The 23,684-nt window shown below is 44.1% G+C and overlaps 1 protein-coding gene across 1 annotated transcript in view; it reads left to right on the forward strand.

Moving 5' to 3' along the window:
* Window positions 1-16,688: 16,688 nt before the first annotated feature.
* NOL10 (nucleolar protein 10) overlaps window positions 16,689-23,684 on the forward strand; it is an 88,310-nt gene continuing 81,314 nt past the window's right edge. The window contains exons 1-3 of the mRNA XM_079940276.1: window positions 16,689-16,860; window positions 20,556-20,601; window positions 22,888-22,986. Coding sequence (XP_079796402.1) covers window positions 16,795-16,860; window positions 20,556-20,601; window positions 22,888-22,986 — 211 coding nt within the window. The 5' untranslated portion in view covers window positions 16,689-16,794. The remainder of the gene's footprint in view (window positions 16,861-20,555; window positions 20,602-22,887; window positions 22,987-23,684) is intronic.

Genomic DNA, 23,684 nt, shown 5'->3' on the forward strand with positions numbered 1-23,684 from the left:
AACAGGGAATTGTAATTTAATGAGTGAATTGTACGGTATGTGAACTGTTTCTCAATAAAGTTGTTAAAAAATAGAAATCAACCACAAATACCATTTACCAAAAAGGTAACTGAAAACAAACAAGGCTGCTCAAGCATGACCTGCTGGTGAAACCTTTCCAGATCCTTGTTTGGTTTCCCACACGGCCTGACGACTCCCGTCCCTCTCTCACGGCTTTCCGTGTGGGAGCCTGCAGTCCATCTGTCCTCATCGCTGGGCTGGGGCTACTAGAGGCCAAGGGTCATACTTCACTCTTCTCTGCATCACCACGTGCCCGGCACAAGGAAGGTTGCCGGTACATGTTTGTTTCATGAGTGAATCCTCATAATCATCTTGATAAATATTGTGACATTTAATAAATGTCAATTAGATATTTAATTGTTTGAGAAACATTCATAGGCACGAACCTTCGATTCATCAACATCTGATAAACATTGTTGAATCTGTGGTTCTGAGAACCGTGCTGTACTTAATAACTTCAGAGGTCAAGTATGTCAGATTCTCCGAATACTTGAACTCTATTTTGATCTCAGCACTGGGCAGCCAGCATTTTAGGGAGCAAGCCACTGGGTAGGTGGCTGGAGTGGCCGGGCATTTCCCTGAACCCACCAGCCCAGCTGCCCATCCCCTCGCTCATCCTCAGCCTGCAGCCGGCTCTGGAGATGATACAGGCCCTCTAGACCCTGACTCTGAATCATCTCTGGGCCCCTGTTGCAGACATAGTGTCCCACACGGACGGGGTCCTCAGGAAGGCTTGCTCTGCGGGCTATCCTACCTGAACTGGTCCTAGAGATCTGCGCTTAGCCAACAGGCCAGCGGGAAGAAGTTTGCAGGCAGAGACAGGAGAGCACAGGTGACAGTGGTGGAGGAAGTGGCCCATCCTGTCCTCCTTGTTCTTTCATTCCACTGAGAGCCTGAGGCCAGCCAGGGGAAAGTCCCCGCCCCTCGGAGGACAGCGTAGGTGGTTCCCTGGCTGCAAATGAGGCTCCTGCCCAGCATTTTCTTAAAGAGCCTGTAAAATTCCCATTTAGAGCTGCTGGTAGCCCCTGTGAAAATGTATACCGATCTGGACTACATCCTTCTCTCTCTGGATATATTTGGCGAGAGTGACGCAATGACGGTGCCCATTTGGAAAATGAGTGCTGCAGTCCTAGGGAATTTTGACTAAGAATGTTTAAAGGAACGATGGTTCTCAACACACATAACTGCCACGAGGAGCAGCACGAATTTTCAGCAAGTCTCTGCTTTCCGGAAGCCTGCTGACGTACTAAGCAGGGCTTTCCAGGTGTTAGTGAACTCAGGGCCGAAGTCTCTCGGGAGAGGGCTGTGGGTCCAGGTTGGGTGTGAGCCTGAGCCGTGCGTCTGTGAGTTTGGGAGGCCCTTGGGGACCCTCATGTCTTTGACCAGCTCATCCGTCACACCTGAGCACTTCCTGCTTGCCTCACTCCTGTTCTTCCCAGGGTGCTCTGAGGCCTTGCCCGATCTCTGAGCCTGGGGGCTCCCTGGAGACACCATCCAGGGCAAACACACTTGTTGTATGTCAACCTGCCTCCTTCCTGCTTAGCCCTCCCCTGAGGATATCCATGGGGAAACCGGTGCTGCCAGGCCAGATGCCTCCGTGTCCGCGAAGAAACCCCTCCTGCCGAGGGTCCAGCAGACCACCGCACTCTCCCCCTCCTAGGAAGGGACCTGCGTGCATGGTGGTAGGTCCTTGGAGATGACAAGGTCTGTCAGGGAGAGACCCCTGTCTGCCTGGTTCCCTGTGAGGGAAATCAACAATGAGTATTTCCTGAACGAATGAATGAGTAAATGGATGGATGAAGAGGAATGAGTGAAATGTCATCATCTGGTCCCTCCCCCCTGCTCTATGAGGCCGGGCACCTGACTTTGGTGCAGTATTTCTCTCCAGCTCAGATGGAATGGCTTGAGTGTTCGTATGGACAACGTCCATCCCGGCCTCTAAGCTCCTCCACTCCAAGGCCCTTCCCTTTGGTCCTTTCAGCTGCCCACTCCTGTGGACGCACCCTGCACCTTGTCATCACGTGAAACTGCCCCACCTCTGAAAGCTTAGATAGCAATATCCCACTCTCGTGCCCAACTCCCACTGCGCTGCGCTCAGCGCGCCCACACACGTACACACACACACGCACACACGCATGCCTCTGCCTTCCCCTGCTCTGTCACCTCCTCCCAATCTGGCTTCTTTTCCTGCCAGGCCTGACTGTCTGAACTTCCCTCTCATCAGCACCTTTGATTCTCTCGTGCCCTACTCCTCCCGTGAATCACCCCCAGCTCATTTCAGCAAAACCCTTGATGCTGAGTCTCCCCCACCTACATCTGGGCAGCTCAGCAGTGCCAGAGCGGCCCCACAGTGCTGCCCAGCACCGCTCTTGTCCTACTTTCCCAGCTGTCCCTTCCCTTTGGTCACTCACCCGTTCATGCTTCCAGTGAATACGCTTTGATCTCCAACGCGGGCCAGGGCTGTTCAAGGTTCCTGGGGCTCAGCGGTCAAAGCCAGATCAGGTGCCTGCTCTCAGAGACCTGCCCTGCTGCTGGGGGGACCCAGTAAATAGATAAATGACCGTCACGGTGGTCCAGCGGGGTCAGCCTCACTGTTCTGCTGCAGTGACTACCTAGGGCTTTGCAGCCTTCATTCTGAAGATGACCTTGCCCCCTACTTCAAGGAAAGTGATACCCTCGGATGTCATATCATTTCTAATTCTGCCAAGCTATGAATTTACCACCCTACGTACCTCTAACCCCACAGCTGCTTTGTTCTTCTTGTTTAGAGAACGCGACAGGTCCTCCTCTTCAAGGCCAGTGTCCCCCACCCCCCGTGCTCATCACCGAGGACCCCCTCTACTTCCCCTATCGGTTATCTCCTGGCTATCCTTCATCGTCACACCGTCATTCCACGATCCTTCCCCTCGGCATGCAAACAAGCTCAATTGTCTTCTCTGTTTGTTTTTTTTTTTTAATTTTGTCCCCGCCATGGGGCTTGCAGGATTTTAGTTCCCTGACTAGGAATTAAACCGGGCCACCCCAGTGAAAGCGCTAAGTCCTAACCACTGGACCGCCAAGGCACTCCCTCCATCATCTTCTGTCTTTCAACTACCCTCCTTAGGCCCTGAGCCTCACTCTACACACCCCCCTCCCCAATCTCTCTCCTTCCTTCTAAACTTCCAGTACTGTGTTCGCATCCTGACTGCCAGGTACAGCCGAGTTCCCCTGCTGTTGAAGGACCTACTGTGTGCTTGAACCTATGCTCATTGCTGGGGTAACCACGGGAGCCATGACAGGCAAGGCCCTGGCCTCAGGCAGCTTACATTCTGGTGTGGAAGGCAGATCACATGCAAGTAAACAGGTAAATGAGAAATTTACATATTTTTTTTAAAGTTCTATGAAGAAGATTAAAAGGGGTAGTGAGATTGAGAGTAACGGGGAAAACCCACTTCAAATAGGGTTCTCCCTGGAGAAATGACAGGGCCTGAAAGTTTAGAATCACCCAGATTCGTGAGGGGTGGGGACAGGAAGAGCCATGCCTGGTGGGAGGAGACTCCCGGCTCTGCTGGGGACAGTGTGTGTAGGTGGGAACCATTCCCACCTCAAGCCGCTACCATCTGTCCTCACCGCTTCCTCGAAAACAATCCTCCCTCCATTTTTAAGCCCCGCTTAACGCTCTCCTCTGGAATCACCCCTTGCTGGGACTTGCACGACTCCATCCTCTCCTGTGGCCACTCATTTCCTGACTCTCTCCTGCATGTCCTTTCTCTGACCTCCCTTTACTTTTGTTGTCCCCAAAACTCCATTCTTTGCCCGCTCCTTTCTCTCCCTGCACCGGAGGTTTGTGACTTTGGGGGATCACAGATCCCTTTGATTCTCTGTTGACCTCTCCTCCTAGAAAAAATAACTGCACATTACACAATACATAGGATTCTTTTCATATGATATTATCAAGGAGTTTGTGGGCCCCTCTAGACTCTCGGACTCTAGAAGCCTCATCTATACACTTTCCCAGAGAGATTTCAAACATTCCCGCAGGACCATCTATTCTTTACAACTTTTAAACATTGAAGTGTAGTGGAAAGTGAGGGGCGAATAGGCAGAACACAGAAGATTTTTAGGATAGAGAAACTACTTTGTATAATATTATTATGATGATGGATACATGTCATTATACATTTTGTCCAAACCCACAGAACACCAAGAATGAGCACCAAGGATGAAACCTAATGTAAACTACAAACTAGGTGGTAATGATGTGTCAATGTAGGTTCACGGATTGTAACAAATATAACACTCTGGTGGGGGACTTGATCATGGGGGCGGCTGTGCACGTGGGAATTCTGTACTTTCCGTTCAATTTGGTCACGAACCTAAAACTGCTCTAAAAATTAATGTCTATTATTTTAAAAGAGGAACTATAATGTATACAGGATAGAGAACAAATTACAGGTGTACAGCTCAATGAATCACAGGTAGGAACACCCATGGAACCAAATCAAGAAATAGAGCATTAGTTAAAAAAAAAAAGAAAGAAAAGAAAAGAAAAAAGAGTATTAGTAATGCACCAGAAGCCCCCTTGGCCCTCTGCCATTTGGTATTTCCTCGCACCCTCCAAAGGAAACGGCCAGCCTGACCTCTAAAGCCATTGAGTAGCTTTGCCTGTTATAAATAGAATCGTACACTATCTACTCTTCGGTGCCTGGCTTCTTGATTCCTACATTATGCTTTTGAGGTTCGATGTTCTTGGGTGTTCATTTTAACCGGTGTGCAGTATTCACTGCCGGGTGTCCCGTGGTGTATTTTGGTGGACTTCTGTTTCAAGTTTGGGGCTTTTAGCAATCATGCCGCTGTGAACATTCTTGTACATGTCTTTCGGTGAACACGTTGTATGTACTCCTGTTGAATATATATCTGGGGGTGAAATTGTTGGATCCTGGAGTTTACCTATATTTAACTGATGTAGATAATTCTAGTTTTCCAAAGTGATCGCACTAAGCCAAACACCCCAGCAGCAATGTGTGAAAGTTCCTGTCATTCCAAATCTTCATCAATACTTGGTGTTTTCAGAATTTAAAATTTTAGCCATCCAGATGCGTGCGTAATGACAGCTCATTGTGGTTTTAACTCGCATTTCCGTGATGACTAATTATGTAGAGGACACTTTCATGTGTTTGTTGGTCATTAATATACTCATATATTTTGTATTGGGTTGTTGTTTTCTCACTGTTGAGTTGTAGGAGTTCTTTATACGTCCTGGATACCAGGCCACCATCTGATACACGTTTTGCGAATATTTTCTACCAGCCTGTATCTTGCTTATTCATCTTCTTAACTGTCTTTTTTTAAAATTAATTAATTAATTAATTTATTTATTTTTGGCTGCATTGGGTCTTCGTTGCTGCACACGGGCTTTCTCTAGGTGCGGTGAGCAGGGGCTACTCTTCGTTGTGTGTGTGGGCTTCTCATTGCGGTGGCTTCTCTTGTTGCGGAGCACGGGCTCTAGGTGTGCAGGCTTCAGTAGCTGTGACGTGTGGGCTCAGTAGTTGTGGCGCATCGGCTTAGTTGCTCCACGGCATGTGGGAATCTTCCCGGACCAGGGCTCGAACCCATGTCCCCTGCATTGGCAGGTGGATTCTTAACCACTGTGCCACAAGGGAAGCCCAAGAATGGACTTTTCTTTTTTTGTGTGTGTGGTACGCGGGTCTCTCACCGTTGTGGCCTCTCCCGTTGCGGAGCACAGGCTCCGGACACACAGGCTCAGCGGCCATGGCTCACGGGCCCAGCCGCTCCGCGGCATGTGGGATCTTCCCGGACTGGGGCACGAACCCGTGTCCCCTGCATCGGCAGGCGGACTGTCAACCACTGCGCCACCAGGGAAGCCAAGAGAATGGACATCTTAATGACAAATCTCATCTTGAATTATTTATGTATCTCCCCATCCTCCCACTCCCCCCACACACACCAAGATCTGCTCTTGTGTTATCTACTGTCATACCTGACCCTGAAGCTGGGAGGCACCCTTAACTTTGCCCTCTCCCTTAGCCCTGACAGCAATCATGACGGCCTGCTGATTTTTCTCCTTTGTCCCTAGTGCTACCGTGCTAGTGCAGGCCTTCCTCATTACTCACCCGGATAATTGCAGTCTCTGATTAATTACCTGGACCCTGCAAATGCAGCTCATGCAGCTCATGCACCAGCCTGAGAGAGACTGTTTTTGCACATCTGACCCCGCTACTCTGGCTTGAAACCCATTAGTTCCAGGATCAGTCCCAGTTGCCTTAACTTGAAATGTACCAGTTCATGACCTGGCTCTTTCTCACCTTTTCAGCTACATTTCCTGACATTCGCTGTCCCTTCCTTTTTCTGAAAGCCTCCCCCCCCACATGAGTTGGGACCCCTCCTTGATGCAGCAGTCATGCCCTGTACACAGGACTGGGCACATAACGCAGGGTCCCTTGCTCAAAAATTATTAAGAATTTCAAGATGACAACAGCAGAGTTTTAAACCAGGTGTGAGTGAGGGTCTCATGAGCATGGGGCCCTGTGTGACTGCACAGGGCCTTTGCACTTCCCACTCTTGTCATTGTCTCTGTTTGTGTGGAGCAGGAAGCCCTAGAACTCTGAAGGACCCAGGCAAGTCATCCATGAAGTGAGCTGCTTTCTTCCAAAATCAATGGCTTTTGTCTTTTGTTATAACCTGATCACTTTGAATGCCCTTAGAAGGTAGAACATTGACTACTATTATAGTCCAGCTGCTCAGTTCTGAAAACTGAGTCAACAAATGATTATGTTCCGTGAGGCCCACTGTGATCAGGGCACTGAGAGCCCTGATGGGATGAATTTGCTTGTGGTTGTGATGTCAGCCAGTAATCCCACCACAAAGGTGGAGCTTGTGATAAACTTTCAAGCACAGACGTCAGCAGTTTCCGTGTAGTATAATTAGCCTGTGTTCATTCTCAGTAAATATCCGTTCTTATTCAAAGGATTCTATACATTAAACTGTCCAAAATAGCTCCTTCAAATAGACTGGAAATGCACGCCCGTGTGTATTTGGTATCATTTATGCAAAGTATTAGTGTGTGATTGAAGGAGAAAGCGTGCAGTGAGGTAGCATCCCACTGCCTGGGGTGAGGTGTGGTGTTTATTGCAATCTGGTTTGGGGCCCAGGTCCTAGTGAGGGTCTTCATGGTCAAGTATAAGAGGTCTTCCAGTCTATCTTACTGCCAACTTCCCTGGCTTGATTTCTCCCACTCTAGAACTCCTTGGCAATGTGGACTACATCCTATGCAGACCTTTATTCCTAATATGCACAAGGTCTGGCAATAAGTCCAGTAAATGTCTGGCTACTGAATGGAAGATAAAGGGAGAAAAAAAGAGGGAAGGAAACAGAAGGGGGATTACAGCGTTGGATTATATTATCTTGTGGAAGTAAGTTAACTTATATTATCCCTACCACCACCACCCAGAGCAGACAAGCAAAGAAAACACAGCTTTACTTAATCTAAAGTTCAGCTTAACTTTGTCCATAATGTAGATAATAACTCATTCTGGTGCATTTAAGACAGTTAAATGTCCATATTAATAATACTAATGAAAACAATAATAAATGTATATTAATAATATTTATGAAAGTTATTTTCTTAATAACATGCATATAGCTTTAACCATTTTTTAATTTATTCATTTATTTATTTATTCAACAGGCATTGAGTGCCTATCATGTGTTGTAACTAGGGAGTAGATTTTCATGATCAAACATTCTATAGTTTATTTCACCATTGGCCATTTGTGGACTTAACATAATAAAAAAGTAAATCTTTTTTTAAATAATTTTTTTTATTTTATTTATTTTTGGCTGAGTCGGATCTTCTTTTTTCTGTGCAGGCTTTCTCTAGTTGTGGCAAGCAGGGGCTACTCTTCATTGCGGTGCGTGGGCTTCTCATCGCGGTGGCTTCTCTTGTTGCGGAGCACGGGCTCTAGGCGCACGGGCTCAGTAGCTGTGGCGCGTGAACTTAGTTGCTCCACAGCATGTGGGATCTTCCCGGACCACAGCTCGAACCCGTGTCCCCTGCATTGGCAGGCGGTTTCGTAACCACTGCGCCACCAGGGAAGCCCAAAAGTAAATCTTTTTAACAGTAAAACTATTAACTGTCTATTCCTTTCTCTTTTTTGCTCAAGTCACATAAAATGGACAAAAGGCATAACACAAGGCTGTGTAAAAATACAGGGCAGCACTGTATTTCAGGTATGCAAACTGCATCTGCATGTTAACATTATCTCATACATTCTGGAATCTGTGTGTCAATTCAGCCCACAGAGAAAGATTTACATGGTATTGTCTTACTTTTATATAATAATGTCATCTACAAAGCATTTTCACGTGTGTAAGTTCACTTGAAATCTGCCTTCTAAAAAAAACTTACAGCCTAAGGCAGACATATTGACAAATGTCTGAACACATAGTAGTAACTCAATAGATATTCTCTGAATGAGTGTATGAATGAATAGTGTTACAGGACACATGATTAAGAGTTAATTATTAAAATAACACAAAAACTTTATAGTAAGTCCTAAAGGCATTTCAATTCAATTCAAACATGGCATTTACACATGGTAGTAGCTGAATACATGTGTGCTTAACTAAATTTAATTTCTCACATCTTTGCTATACTCCAGGAGTCTATCGCATGGAGGGAGGAATGGTTCTCTTTTTCCCTCGGTGGGAAAGACAACCTGTACATGATGATGGTGATGATGATGATGATGTTGATGGTGACGACCATGCAAGCCACATGAAGTTAGGCAGAACTCTAAGATGACCCCATGTCCTTCACCCTTGCATAGCTCCCTCCTCTGTAACTATGATAGGCTATTATGTTACATCACATGGCAAAAAAGATTTGGCAGATATAATTAAGGTTACTAATCAGTTGATCTTAAGATAGGGCCACCTACTCACATGAGCCCTTTAGAAGAGTCTTCTCTGCTGGATGCAGAGGGGAAGTCCCTGAGACCCACTGTGGCCAGCTTGAAAGACCATGAGCATGCAGACTGTGAGCTGCCCATGGGGGTCACGGAGGAAGGACCTGAGAACGGCTTCTGGGAGCTGGGAGTGGCCCCCGGCTGACAGCCAGCAAGGAAACAAGGGATCTCAGCCCTGCAACTGAAGAAAACCGAATTCTGCCAACAACAAGAATGATCTGGGGAGCTGATTTCTCCCCAGAGCCTCCAGACCAGCCAGCCTGGCCGACACCTTAGTTTCTGCCAGAGAACCAGCCACGCCAATGCCATAATTCTGACCTACAGAACTGTGGGTCAATATCTACGCTGCTTTGAGCCACCAAGTTTGTGGTAATTTGCTATTAGCAATAGAAAACGAATCCAGTGGTTAATGGTATTTTTAAGGTGTGGAAAATTCCTCTGCAGGTTATGCGGAACCCGAAGCAATGATTCAGAGTAACAGGGAAATGGGTGAGCTAGGCATCCTGGGCTGGGAAGGGCGTGGCTAGCTATCAGGCATTTCAGTATTCTGAAATGGGGTCTGACAGGCGAGAAGAAGACCACGCGACCAGCAAGCGTCTGGAAGAGAGAAATGTTATCTTTGGGGATCACTTATAGTAACATCTTCCTCTTTCCTTCATTCAACAAATACTTATATTTGCTCTCTTCTCAGTGTTGCATATAATTACATATATGTATAGCAGTCAGATGGATAAGGTCCCTGTTCTCACGGGGCTTATATGCTAGTGAGCATGGAGGAACCAGAGTATAAAACACTTCGAGTGTTAAAGAGTAAAGTCATTTCAGGTAATAAATGCAAGAAAGACAATAAAGCACATGGATGTGATGGACGCAGCTGGGCGGGGGCAGGGCTGCTATGGGTCGGAGAAGGCATTTGGGGGTGGGGGGTGACATCTGAAATGAGATCCGGATGCTGCAAAGTAGCAGCGTGGAAATGCTGAGGACAGAGCATTCTGGACAGAGAGAACAGCAAGTGCAAAGACCCTGAGGCCAGAAAAGCAAGAAAACAGTGTGGCCAAGTCACTGGGGAGAGAGAGGTAGGCTGAACACAAGTGGTGGAGGATCTTGTTAGGCATCAGGAAGGAGTTTGGATTTAAATGTGAGTGCACTGGGTTCTAAGCAAGGGAGCGAAACCATCTGATGCACTATTTTAAAAAGGTTGCTCTGAGGGCTGAGGGTCAGGGGATGAGTGAAAGCAGGGAGACCAGCTGGCAGCTTGGGGAGCCAGGCAGTGGGTGGCAGTGGCAGAGTAGAAATCCAGAAAATCTTCTTTGGAGATAAAGCAGATAGACTTCCCGGTGGATTTGACTTGGAGAGTGAACCGCTTGGTGAATATAATCCTGTTTATTGGGAGGGGGAAGGCCAGGGGTGATGGGTATCAAGAGCTCTGGTTCTGGTGGATGGTTGGGAAATCTATCCACAGCCTATTGTAGTGCCTCATGGAGAGAAAACGAGGAAGGAGTTTCCAGAAGAAACAGAGACGCTCCATGGGCTTAGCAGGAGGACTCTCAACACTGGCTTCATCGTAACAAAACAAAACAAAACAAAAAAACTTTATTTTGAAATAATTTTAGATGTACAGAAAAGTTGTAAATATACTACAGAGAGTTCCCATATACGCTTCACTCAGCTCCCCCATTCTGCCCATCTTACATAACTATGGCGTATGTATCAATACTAAGAAATTAACATTGTGCAACACTATTAACTAAACTACAGATTTTATTCAGATTTTACCAATGTTTTTGCTAATATCATCTTTCTGTTCCTGGATCCAATCCAGGACACCACCATGTTGCATTTAGGACTTAATTCTTTTTAGTGTGTTATTTAAAGATGCACAAATGTAAACCTAGTATAAGTTTATTATGCTTTCAGCTCTTGTATTACTATACACCAAAACAAATTGATACATTATTTTCACGTAAAACTTCAAACCAATAGAATTCAAATTAATTTACTATGATAATTGATATATAGATATTTTTGATGAAAACCAGTTGCTGCTTTGCTAGATGAATATATAGCACTGCTATGACATGAGATCTGTTGCATTCTCTATCCCCACCTGATTTAATTCTTCCCACCACCGTCCTCTACATGATCAATTGCAAAACCTTCTTTCACATAATAGGCCATGACATCGTTGGGCTTTCACTTGGCTCAGACGTGTCCCTATCATATTATTTCATGCCATCCTCTCTCCTTCTAATCACTGAACCGAGACAATAAAAGTAGTGGCACGTGGAGCCAGTGAACTGTAAACTTAAAAACAAACTTGGCGCTGATATGAGCCCTAGTGCTTTTCAGAAGACGCCAACCAGATAATCAGATATGCTTATATCAGTTGGTTAAAAACTTATTTTTGAAATAGAAAAAAACCACAACGAAATGTTATTTTGCAAATACAACTGTAAGCCCCAGTTTAAGAAACACTGCAGTGAGATTAAATACAATGTATGATGAGAATCTAGGTATTTACGGCCCCCTGGAGGTGAAGGAGGATGAACTGGAGTTACTGAGGTACAGAGGGTGGGATTAATAGTAGTCCGAAGAGCAGGTGCAAAGACTCGAAGGAGGTGTGAGAGAGGGTCTTGTATTTTTCACGCTGTGAGTAATTCAGCTTGGAGAGTCTAGGGAGTGAGCGGGGGTGAGAGACGAGCTGGGGAGGGGGCAGCATCAGGTACAGTGGCTGGGAAAGTTGGAAGGGGCCAGCAAAGGTGTTCTTCTAGGCTTGGGGAGAACTAAAGAGTTTTGAGTTAGACTGTTGATGTGATCAGGTTTGCCCATTAGAGACATGACTTTGTCTCCTGTGAGAGACAGATTTGGGGCAGGAAGACCAGAATAAAAGGATTGTGATGGCCAGGTGGGAGAGGATGAAATTTGAATTCCTCTGGCAGTGGGAACAGAGAAGAATGAATTTGACATCTGAAAGGGAGACTCTAAAGGATTTGGAGTTGGATTGGCTGTGGACGTAAAGAATTGGGAGACGAATCTTGAATGTTTACTTGAAGGTCTCTGGAATGGCAACTAATAACACAGCAGTTAAGGTTATTTGGAGTCTACAACTTTATTTTTTTTCTTAGACAGTTTTTAATGTTTTTGTTCCCAGGAGTAAATAATAATAACTAATAAATAGTGCTTACTATGTTAGGAACAGTTCTAAGCGTTTCATATGTGCTGTATTTTATTGAATCTAAAAGCCCATTAACTATAAGATGCACCATTATCCCATGTACCATTAGAAGAAAAATACTGTCAATTAAATATGCATGACATACAAGACAAACCTGATTTCAGGGATGATAAAAATATCCTGGACTCAGTGAATTATAACACACACTCATTTTATCTTTATAACAGCCCTCTGAGGTAGGTTCTATTATTATCCTCATTGTTCAAATGAGGAAACAGAAGCAGAGAGATTACATGAACTTGTTCTATCCAGCCTCTATCCAGGTAGCCAGGATTTGGACCCGTGCAGTCTGGCTTTGAAGACTGTACTCTTAGCTCCAAGAACGGGCATTGGATAAAGCACCACATTCAAGTTCATCACAGTCTAGGGACTGAATATTCGTGTTAGAGATGAAACTAGAAACACCCAAGAAGCAACACCTGCTTTGTAGTTCCACCCTCAGTGGAAAACAACCCTAGAACGCAGAGGATTGAACCCTCAGGGCAGTGACTGCGGGAGGGGCACCATCCTGGCACCAAGGACCAAGTACACCTTGTTCTACCTGGCAGAAAACACCATGTTCCTTGCAGTGTGGTTCCTGACTCTCTGACATTTCTTGTTGGAGAAGGAAGATGTATAAATGGGCATGTTTGAAACAATCATTTGGCAGAGAGCTGTGCTGTTTCCAATATGCCAAAGGCCAAAATGTACGGGACAAAGAATTAGGACTTTGGGTCAGGATGTGGAGTGAGTAATCGACTCATTTTTATCAAGAAATATTTACTGAGAGTGTGCTATTCACCAGGCAGTGGGTTAGGCCCAGGGAACCCAGAGATGAAGTAAGGCCCAGACTGTCATCAAGTCTAGGTGCAAAGGGTGGTCAGACAAGTACCTTACAAACCACAAAGGTAATTGCCATGGATTTACTTCAAATCTTTCAGAATAAACCAAGGATGAGGAAGTGGTGAGGGTATAGCTGAAACATAAATGGTTCATGTGTGAATTGTTGAAGCTGGGTTTTATGTACATGAGTTCAATACACTATTATACTTCTAAATATGTTAAAAAATTTCCTAGAGTAATGAAAATGAGGGAGAAAGAAAATAACAGGGTGAAGAACATGTTCAAAAGGAGTCCATCCCCCATGGAAACAACTTAAGTGTCCATTAACAGATGAATGGATAAAGAAACTGTGGTATATGTATAGGATGGAATATTACTCAGCCATAAAAAAGAATGAAATTTTGCCATTTGTGGCAACATGGATGGATTTGGAGGGCATAATGCTAAGTGAAACAAGTCAGACAGAGAAAGATACTGTATGATATCACTTATATGTATTATTTGTGTTCTAAAAAAGACAACAAACTTGTGAAGGTAAAAAAAGAAGCAGATTCACCGATATAGAGAACAAACTAGTGGTTATCAGTTGTGGGGGGCAATACAGGGGTGGGGGAGTGGGAGGTACAAACTGTTGGGTGTAAGATAGGCACAAGGATGTACTGTACAACACGGGGAATACAGCCAATATTTTGTAATAACTGTAAATGGAAAGTAACCTTTAAAAATTGTACAGAAATCAAAAACTTTTTAAATTTTAAAAAAGGAGCCCATCCCAAATTTAACAAAAAAGGAAGCTTTATGGGCTCTATTTTAAAAATGATATTTTAATTAGGCTTGAGAGGTTGTGACTTAAGGAAACCAGAGTGCCTGCAGGAAACCGCCAAGAATAGGCATCTAGTATCGCATGGCATCCGTGTTCCTTATTATTGTCTGTAGGATGTGTTAAATTACTGTGCATTTTAATAATAAAAATCTGCAAAAAAAATGGTATTTATTCAGTACAGTGAAAGCATGGGAGAATGAGAAAAATATTCAGAAGGTGAGTTTTGAGGAGATGGTGGCCTCTGGATATAAGGACAAGGGGAGGGCTTCAAATGACCATCAGCCAAGATTCAAAAGCAGAGAAATGAAATTGATGTTCATGAGGTAGACGGCAGATCTAGGGGTCAGTCAGTGGGAAATCGGATTGAATAAGGTAAAGTGAAATGGTCTAGGACTCTTTATCATCAAAGTTAGGAGTAGGCTATATCTATATATATTATACCTAACACATGTCACTTAATAAGTGACAGACATGCTTGTGGTTTACACTCAATGGGTCTTTACAATACGTTCTTGAAAATAATAAAGGTAGGGACTTCCCTGGTGGCGCAGTGGTTAAGAATCCGCCTGCCAGTGCACGGGACACAGGTTCGAGCCCTGGTCCGGGAAGATCCCACATGTTGCGGAGCAACTAAGCCCGTGCGCCACAACTACTGAGCCTGTGCTCTAGAGCCTGCGAGCCACAACTGCTGAGCCCGAGTGCCACAACTACTGAAGTCCGCGCGCCTAGAGCCCGTGCTCTGCAACAAGAGAAGCCACCCAACGAGAAGCCCGGGAACCACAACGAAGAGTAGCCCCCGCTCACTGCAACTAGAGAAAAGCCCGCGCACAGCAACAAAGACCCAAGGCAGCCAAAAATAAAAATAAATAAATAAAAATTTATTTAAAAAAAAATAAAGGTAGTATTTTTTTGTGTATGAAAGTATTCAAAGTGTCTTGGAAATCATCCTGCATATTTTGGAAAATAAGCATTTTCCATTTTTTTTTAAATTGAGGTATAGCTGAGTACAATATTAGTTTCAGGTGTACAACATAGTGATTCAATATTTTTATAATTATACTCCATTTAAAGTTATTATAAAATATTGGCTATATTCACTGTGCTGTACAATATATCCTTGTAGCTTGTTTATTTTATACACAATAGTTTGTACCTCTGAATCCCCTACCCCTATCGTGTCCCTTCCGCCTTCCATCTCCCCACCGGTAACCACTAGTTTGTTCTCTAGATCTGTCAGTCTGTTTCTGTTAACGTTTTCTATTTTTACAACTTGCTTAAAAGGCCTATTTTATTACCACTCTGAAGCCCATGATCTTTCTCTCCCTTGGGACACCGCCTCCCCAAGGAGGATGGCAGTCCTACGTATTTTCTCAAAAAAAGTCTCAGGCAGAAGGTAGAATTTGGACTGGAACTTTAAGGTAGAATGACAGTTACAATAGGAACAAAATTGTTGAGCTCAGAAGTCCTTACTCTGCCATGAACAATATAGCTTGTGCTCAAAGTGACCCACCTCAGTTATATGAAAGTGGAGTGAGTACTACTCTCCAGTTTCAAAAGGACCCTTTTGCACAGTTAACCGACACTTTCTGCTGAAGTTTCATCTAACTACACCAAGAATTCTTAAGTCCTCAGATCTAGGCAACAGTCTCTAAGTAACTGGATGATCAACAGAGAAAGTTTGTGAACTTTTCTGAAAACGATACTTAAGTGAGGGTCTGTCTGTCAATACTGTCACACACCCATCTCAAAAAACATCAGGTTCAATTCCATTTCTTCCCTGATCACCTCTTCTTTTACCTTTTTTCCCCTCTTCTTACTACGCTTTTTCTTTTCTTTCCTTATTTAGTGAGATTGCCAGGAAGAAAATTTTCTCTACCTTTCTAGGTTCTTTTGGCTGGTCTAAGAATTAAATTGACATCAGATTAATATGTGAAAATCAAACAAAAGTGTAATAACATGTATACATGGGAGGGACCCAGGAAAACTGAGTAATGCACCAAAATGCTGGAAACCCTCATCTTAAATACCATCTTCAGCTAAAGACAAAAAAGATTGTTTCGGGCACTGGTTTGAGACTTCAAAGGCGAGGAAGGCAACTGACATGGAGATTAAAAAGCAAGTGTTTGGTAAACAAATGCTTGCTGGGTATCACAGAGACAATGGGACACAGAGGGGAATTTTAACAGGCTTTGCTAGGTTCCTCCCTGTCTACCACACCCAGTTCACACTACATTCTTCTAGACAGTGAAGGGGAAGGTCAAAGTTTTTTCCTGTGTCTTTTGGGCCTTGATTGGTTTCAGCTAGAAATAATACGCACGCCAAAGAGACATTTTGGGATGGCAAATTTTGCTCCCCTGCAGGATGAATGTCAATTCCAGATGAAAATATTTTTTAATATCATTTTTAAAAATCTTTTATTTCTAATGGAATATTGCAGGAACACTGGTGAGAAAAGAACTCACTTCCACTTTGAATTCGCTCCCAGGTCGCATTCTCTCCCTGGATTCCCTGACCGGGCCCCCCCAAAGCCTCGGTCAGCCCAGACAGCCCTCCCGGGTACCTAGACCCTTCGGCCTGAGCAGAGACCCTAAGAGCTTCCTGCTCCTCCCTGCTGACAAAAGGGAAAGCAGTTCTTCGCCCTCCCTATATTAGGGTCGCTCCCAGCCCCGCCGCCTCCAGGACCTCACTAGTTAGCATTCCCTAACTCCGCCACTTTCCCACTTCCGGGACCGGCGCTTTTTTCCGGCGCCCGGAAGTGCGTCATCACCCAGCGCCCGCGCCCCGGGCCCCACGCCGCCCAGGCGCTCCAGGAGGCCCTGAGATTACGGTGCTTGCGTGCACTGCAGCGTCCTGGACGGGAACGGGGGTGGCTGCTCCTCGGCGCCGCGATGCAGGTCTCCAGCCTCAACGAAGTGAAGATTTACAGTCTCAGCTGCGGCAAGTCCCTTCCCGAGGTGAGTCACGTCGGGTCCTCCTCTTCGCGGGGCAGCCGCCCCTCTCCTCCCTGTTCCTGGTAGTTTCAGCTGGGCCTGGGCCGGCCCCAGACTAGGGGAGGCCCAGAGTCCAGGGACGGTGCCTGGGGGAGCTGGTCGGTGCTGGGAGACGAGGACAGTGCTGTTACCGCGCCAGAGCCTGGGCCGAGGGGTGATCGGGATTGATGAGTTGGCTTGAACTTTTTGCGGGTAAAGTTCTCTAGAACAGAGGAGCTGTCCCTTTGGGCTTGTATAATGATCACAGTCGCTGCCACACCGAGGAGGAAAACGTGGACAGATTGGTTGACAGGTATTTCTCCCCCACTTTAATGCCCGCTCATCAGCTCTTCGTTGAATTCCTGTTATATGCCAAGTTCTAGAAATACAGCAGTGAAGAGAAATGCGGACTTTGCGTCAGCAGCATTTATGATGTGGACGGCAGTATTTTTGAACCTTGCTGAACTTAACTTGATTTCGTTGAGTCTTAGGACATCAGAATTGGAAGGCGTTTGGAAAGTCAGCCATTCTCTTCCAATCTTTTCATGTTGAAAATATGCAAAAGATCCAGCGAGGGGAAGGGTGACTTGTCCAGAGTCATCCACCTAGGCTCTGTAGCTTGTGTGTTATTTCTCATAAGTGCTGGTCAGGCTGCTGTCGAAGCACTGCCAGTGAGAAGAAACTTTTGGCAGAAGCTCTTCCATTTTGAGACTGCTTGTTAGACAGTTGTTTTAAAACACCCCCCCTTTCTACATGCCGCGGTTGCTCTGAGTCCTGCCCTTGGAAATCAGAATAAGTGTAACTCTTCCTTGTGTCTGACCCTAAAGGATTTGGAGCCAGTGATTAGACTCTTCTCAGAATTCAGGTTAAATAACTCCTTGTTCTCCAGCTGTTTGTCACACAGCATGATCCTTCTCATTTTGTTCTTTGGTTCTGCACATTTGCTGAGACGTGAGTACCTGCAGGCAGCCCTGTTCTAAGTGTTGGGATACGTGATAAACCGGTCACATAAGGTTCCCTGTTGGGGAAAAGGATAATAAGTAAGCAAATAGGACAACTTCAGATACTGAAAAGTGCTTTGAGTTTCTATAAGAGAGCACTTGTGGATGAATTGTTTAGAGAAAGTGGTTTGGACTCAAGCCCTCAGGGAAGGCCCCTCTACAAGGGGGTCACATTTGAACAGAAACTTGGTTGATGAAAAGGATTGAGTCTTTTGAAGATGGGAGAAAGGAAGAGTTTTCCGTACTGAGGGAACAGAAAGTGTCAGTGACCCACAATGGAAGGCACTTGGCACGTTGGAGAAACAGGAGAAGCACGGTTGTGGCTGTGGAATGCTCAGTGGGGCAAGAGGGTGGGGACAGCTGAGGCTGGAGAGGTGGGCCTTGTAGGCCAAGGCAGGAAATTAGGGTTTTATTCTTAGTGCTGTTGGAAGCTGTTGCTGGATTTCAGATGGGCTGCTCTCTGGTAAATTACTGCAGCTGGGGAGGGTGTGAGTGGGGATGAGTTAGGTGGTCCAACTGAGAGACAGGTGGCTCGGGCTAGGATGGTAGCAGAGGAGATGCTAAGACTGGGTGGGGTAAAGGAGGTGTTTTGGAGGTAGGCTAATGGGACTTGCTAATGAGTTGGATAGTCGTAGGAAGTTGAGGTAAAGGAAGGAATCAAGAGAGAACTCTTAGGGTGTGGATCTGAATAACTGGGTACACGGTGTTGCTGATAACTGAAATGGAGAATTGAGCACATTGCGGGTCGGGGGAAGGTAGTGAGCAAAAGGCATGAAAAGTTTTATTTTTGATACTGAAGGTTTGATGTTCTAATAAACATCAGGTGGAAATGTTGAGTAAACAGGTATGTGTATACTGTTAGGGAATCTCTCTAAATCTTCTTTTAAAGTAATTCTGACTTATCAACAAATTGCCTGTTTTGCTTTACCTACTTCAAATGTAAGATCAAGCAGGGTTTTGGTTTTTTTTCTTCTTTTCTTTTCTTTTGTTTTTTTCCAACAATGGCGGGATGCCTGTCCAGTGAGAGAATTAGGTCATCAGCATTTCCAGAGCTCTTTTGCTGGGTTTCTGGTTAAATTCTTTGGCATTGGTAAAGTGACGTTCTCTATCAGCTGTGATTTTGTAGAACACAAAGAGGATGCCTGATATCAGTGACAACTTTCAGTTCTTTGTTGAACTTTTAAAACTTAGACTGGTTCATTCCTGCCCCGTGCTGACTCTGTCTGGTGTGCTCTCCTGTAGTGCTGTCAGTGTGTACAGAAACTACAGAGTGAACTGTTTTTTCATCATTTTTCAACTCTTTTCCATCGTCACCGTTGTAAGGAATTTCTGGCTCTTCTAGGTCCCAGGCTCCCATTTAGAAGGCAATCTCAGTCCCCTCCCCTTTGCCCCAAGCTCCTGATGTGTGAGACCAGCTATCCAATGAACTGCCACCTTCTTTAGCATAACTCCCTGAGAAGAGGAAATCGAATCCCCTATGAAAGGAGAAGCCCTTTGTTTTGCTTCTATTAAGTTGATGTAGAAGAATGTATCGAGTGCCCAGAAATATAGTTTAACATCACCTTTAATTGAAACATTCCTACCTAAAATGAAATCAGAGCAGTGTAATCACAAAGACTAGCACAGACCTGTAAACCAATGCCCTAAACACAAGGCAGGAGGAGAGCTCTGGCTCAGACTGAGGCCCTTCAAAGAGTGACACCTGTTCCAGCGTCCACACTGCCTCAGGCGTCACACTTAGGGTCTTCAGGAGTGGGACTACATGACCAGAGAGCCGTAAAGATTATAATGTCCTGTGTCTAACATGGGCTGTACATTGGGTTTGTGCTTTTAGAAATGACATCTGTTAATTTTTCTCTTGCTTTTCTTTGATTTCCTGAGGGTATGTTTTCTTAACCTCGTCATTATTGACATTTGGGGCTGGACAGTGCTTGTTGTACAGGCTGTCCTGTGCATTGTAGGAGGCTTGGCAGCGTCCCTGACCTCTGCCCACTAGTTGCCAGGAGTGCCCACCCCTTCCCATTGTGGCAACCAAGTACACTTTAAGAATTGCCAGATGCCCTTCGGAGGCAAAATTGCCCCTGGTTGTGAACCACTGCTTTAAGGTAATCGTAACTGATTAGTGCTTCATCATTGGCACCTGTTCATGCAATGGACTTATGCTGCAAGCTAAAAGGTACAGGAATTACAGAACAAAATCTGGTGTCAGCGAATGTGACTTTTAAAAGTATCATTTCTTTATTATCAAGTGTCAGCTATTTGGTCAGGTTTATTTATCTAGGTTTATGTTTTGTAAAAAATATATTTCTTTAAGAAACTTTCTCCATTTAATGTTTGCTTTTTAAAATTTCACTTAAATAAAGTTCCATATATTAGGTATAACCCATAATATTTGAGGCTTACTCCTTTCCCTTAGGTTGATTAGATGAACTAGTTTTCTCTTGTATAAAATATGGTAGTTCTAAAAATTTATTGTCTAGTATATGTAAATATATACCAGAAAAAAAATCCATGTAACAGGATGTTCACAGTAGGGTTAGGATTACAGAGTATTTTCATTTTCTATGTTATATATTCCTATAAAGTTTCAATTTTTTAATATGAGCATGTATTATGTTTGTAAGCAGAGAAACAATTCAAGTAAATATGTTTTAAAATAAAGTCTCTGTTTTCTTTAAGTGGCTTTCTGACAGAAAAAAGAGAGCACTTCAGAAGAAAGATGTTGGTGAGTATTATTTTTTTCATTTCAGCTACATTTGTGATCCACGTTATAATGCTTTTCTCATTTATTGTTATCATATTTAAGTGAAGGTTTACAAAAACACAGTGGAATTCATGCAGTGGAAAATAGACTTTCTGCCCTTTTCCTTTTTTTAAAAAAATTTTAATTAATTTATTTATTGATTTATGGCTCTGTTGGGTTTTTTTTGTTGCTGTGCACGGGCTTTCTCTAGTTGCAGCGAGTGGGGGCTACTCTTCCTTGCACTGCACGGGCTTCTCATTGCAGTGACTTCTCTTGTTGCGGAGCATGGGCTCTAGGCGTGTGGGCTTCAGTAGTTGTGGCACACGGGCTCAGTAGTTGTGGCGCACGGGCTGAGTTGCTCCACGGCAGGTGGGATCTTCCCGGACCAGGGCTTGAACCCGTGTCCCCTGCCTTGGCAGGTGGATTCTTAACCACTGCGCCACCAGGGAAGCCCCCTTTTCCTTCTTAAGAAAACCTTTGTTGTGCTTGATACAGTCCCGTGGGTATGGGGTTTGATTTTACCTACTTAAGCACTAGTAAGTTAGCTTGTTACTGTTTCATGGATGATAGCAGAAGACGTAAGACTCCTGGGTCAGAGACAAGGGCTGCATTACTCAGGCGGCACAGCAGATAGCATGATCACCAGCATGCTCTGTCGCCCCCCTGCCCAAGTTCCACAGGGGCACTCAGTGTGGCCCAGATGGGCGCACTGCGTGCAGTGGCTTTGTGTTGCAGCTGAGGAACACTGAACTTGAGAAGTCCACTGCCTTTACAGCAAGCAGTAAACAAACCTGCTCTTTGTCTCGAGGAGACTTACCTGTGGAGGTTCCCAGCTGCATAAATAATGCTGAGAAATGGCTCAGGTAAAGGAGTGGCCAGGGCCTTACAGTCTTGCCCTACCCAGCAAGACCAATAGGAATGCAAGCAGTCCTAGAAGGACTAGCTCTCCTAACAGTTCCATAATCACTTTGTTTTCCAGTGTATCATATCTTTTTCCATTTGTTGAATCCACTTGTCAGTTTTTGAGCTATAGAGACAATGAACATTTTCTTTCTGAACAAAGTAATTTTACGTACAGGACATATGAACATGAACATATATGGTCATTGTAGAAGATTTTGATTCTGTAAGTTATGACAGCAGGGAAGATAGGTTTGTAAGATCAGTTTTTAACTTAAATCATTTTGGACAAATTTTCATTAAATTTTCTCTATTACAACTTGTCATAGTTGAAAGATGATTAAGTTTCCACATATTTTGTTCAAGTTATTTTCTGAAAATCAGAGACCTAAGATATTGAAAAGGTTTCTGGATGTGAGATAAATACGTCAAAGCAAGCATCTTGGAGAAGAAGTAGGCTTTATATAAAATTAGAAAATTACAACTTTAAATCAAAGGAAAAGAATAATTGCTGCTTTCACAGTGCTTACTGATTTTGATTTCTTCTGATACTCTCATTCCACTCCAGTGTTCTAGTGTGTAAGAAAACAGGTTCAGATTACTTAGAGGAAAAAATTGTTCATTGACTCCTTTCCAGCCCATCTCAAGAGTATCGCGTGTCTTCCAAATTTAGTGGGCCATTCCTGCTCAGTTGGTTGGTTTAGTGAACAGGGCAATAATGTGCCAGAGAGTCATACACAGTCCTTACAGTGGGCGCATTGTTACAGTAGCAGCCGGCAAGAATCCACACTTTCTTGTTGCAGGGAACCAGTTTTTGTGAGAGTACGTTTAAGTGTTTAGACCCAGAGATTGCCCTAAGGCTTCCTCTAGCCTGGATCTTCTTGGCCGCAGATCAGTGCTGCCACAAAGAGGCAAAAGTCAGCTTGGTAGCAGCTTCTTATATAAAGTTAAGATTTTAAAGGTTTAGACTTGTTATTATTTAGGAGAAAAAATGGTAAAGATTTTTGTCTTAGCCGTGATCCATGATTGAATAACAATGGTGGTTTAATGTTTATTCTGTTGCCCCTTTATCCCGGGCTTGAAACTGGATGTTTGATGCACTATTATGGACATTTTTTTTCCCCAATTAACGATGACACTTTTTCCTTTTTGAAAAATAAAAATAAAATACTTAGTTTAGAAAAATAAGGTATGAGCTAAGAGAAAAGCTTGCTGTGTCATGGGCGGGGCTGTGTCCGTGCACCTTCCCGACGCTGGGAGGCACTGGGACGTTGCCGTTGGTAGTGACCCCGCTCTGAATACTGTCTTCCTGGACACAAGAGTAAGCACATGGCGGTTAAACCAGTTATTTATCTTCTTTCTTTGTAGATGTCCGTAGGAGAATTGAACTTATTCAGGATTTTGAAATGCCTACTGTGTGTACCACTATTAAGGTATCAAAAGATGGACAGTATATTTTAGCAACCGGTAAGCATCTTTTTGGTTATGATTGACATATACTTCGTAGCAGGAAATGTTATGATGGGAAAGGTCACTTTTTAAAAATTACCCTGACATTTTATTATTAAAAAATTTCAAACATATAGAAATATTGAAAAAACTGTACAGTGAACAGCCTGTCACCTAGATTCTTCAGTAGTTTACTGTATTTGCTTTATCACATATCTGTCTACCCATCTTTCTGCCATCCATCAATCCATCCTATTTTTTGATACATTTCAGAGTAAGTTGCAGGTATTAGTATACTTCACCCCTAAATACCTCAGTGTGTACATCATTAACTAGAGTTCAGTATTCGTTTATTGCTTTTTTTTAAAGATAAATTTGTATAAGTACATTGATGAGTTTGGACAAATGCATACGCCTGTGTAGCCCAAACCCCTACCAAGATACAAAACATTCTTTCATCCAGAGCATTCCGTCATGCCCCCCGCAGTCAATCCCTGCTCCCACTCATGTGTAGCCAGCCGCTGCTGTGATTGACTTTTTCACCACAGACAAGTGTAGCCTGTTTTAAATGGACTTCATGTAAATGCAGTCATACACTATGTATTTTTTTTGTGTAAGACTTATTTCATGTAGGACTTCATATTTCAGATTCATTCATGTCATTATATGTGTCAGTAATGTGTTCTTTCTTTATTAGCAAATGGTATTTCCTTATA

The sequence above is a fragment of the Stenella coeruleoalba genome (assembly GCF_951394435.1).
Source record: "Stenella coeruleoalba genome assembly, chromosome: 13".
NCBI classification, from domain to species: domain Eukaryota; kingdom Metazoa; phylum Chordata; class Mammalia; order Artiodactyla; family Delphinidae; genus Stenella; species Stenella coeruleoalba.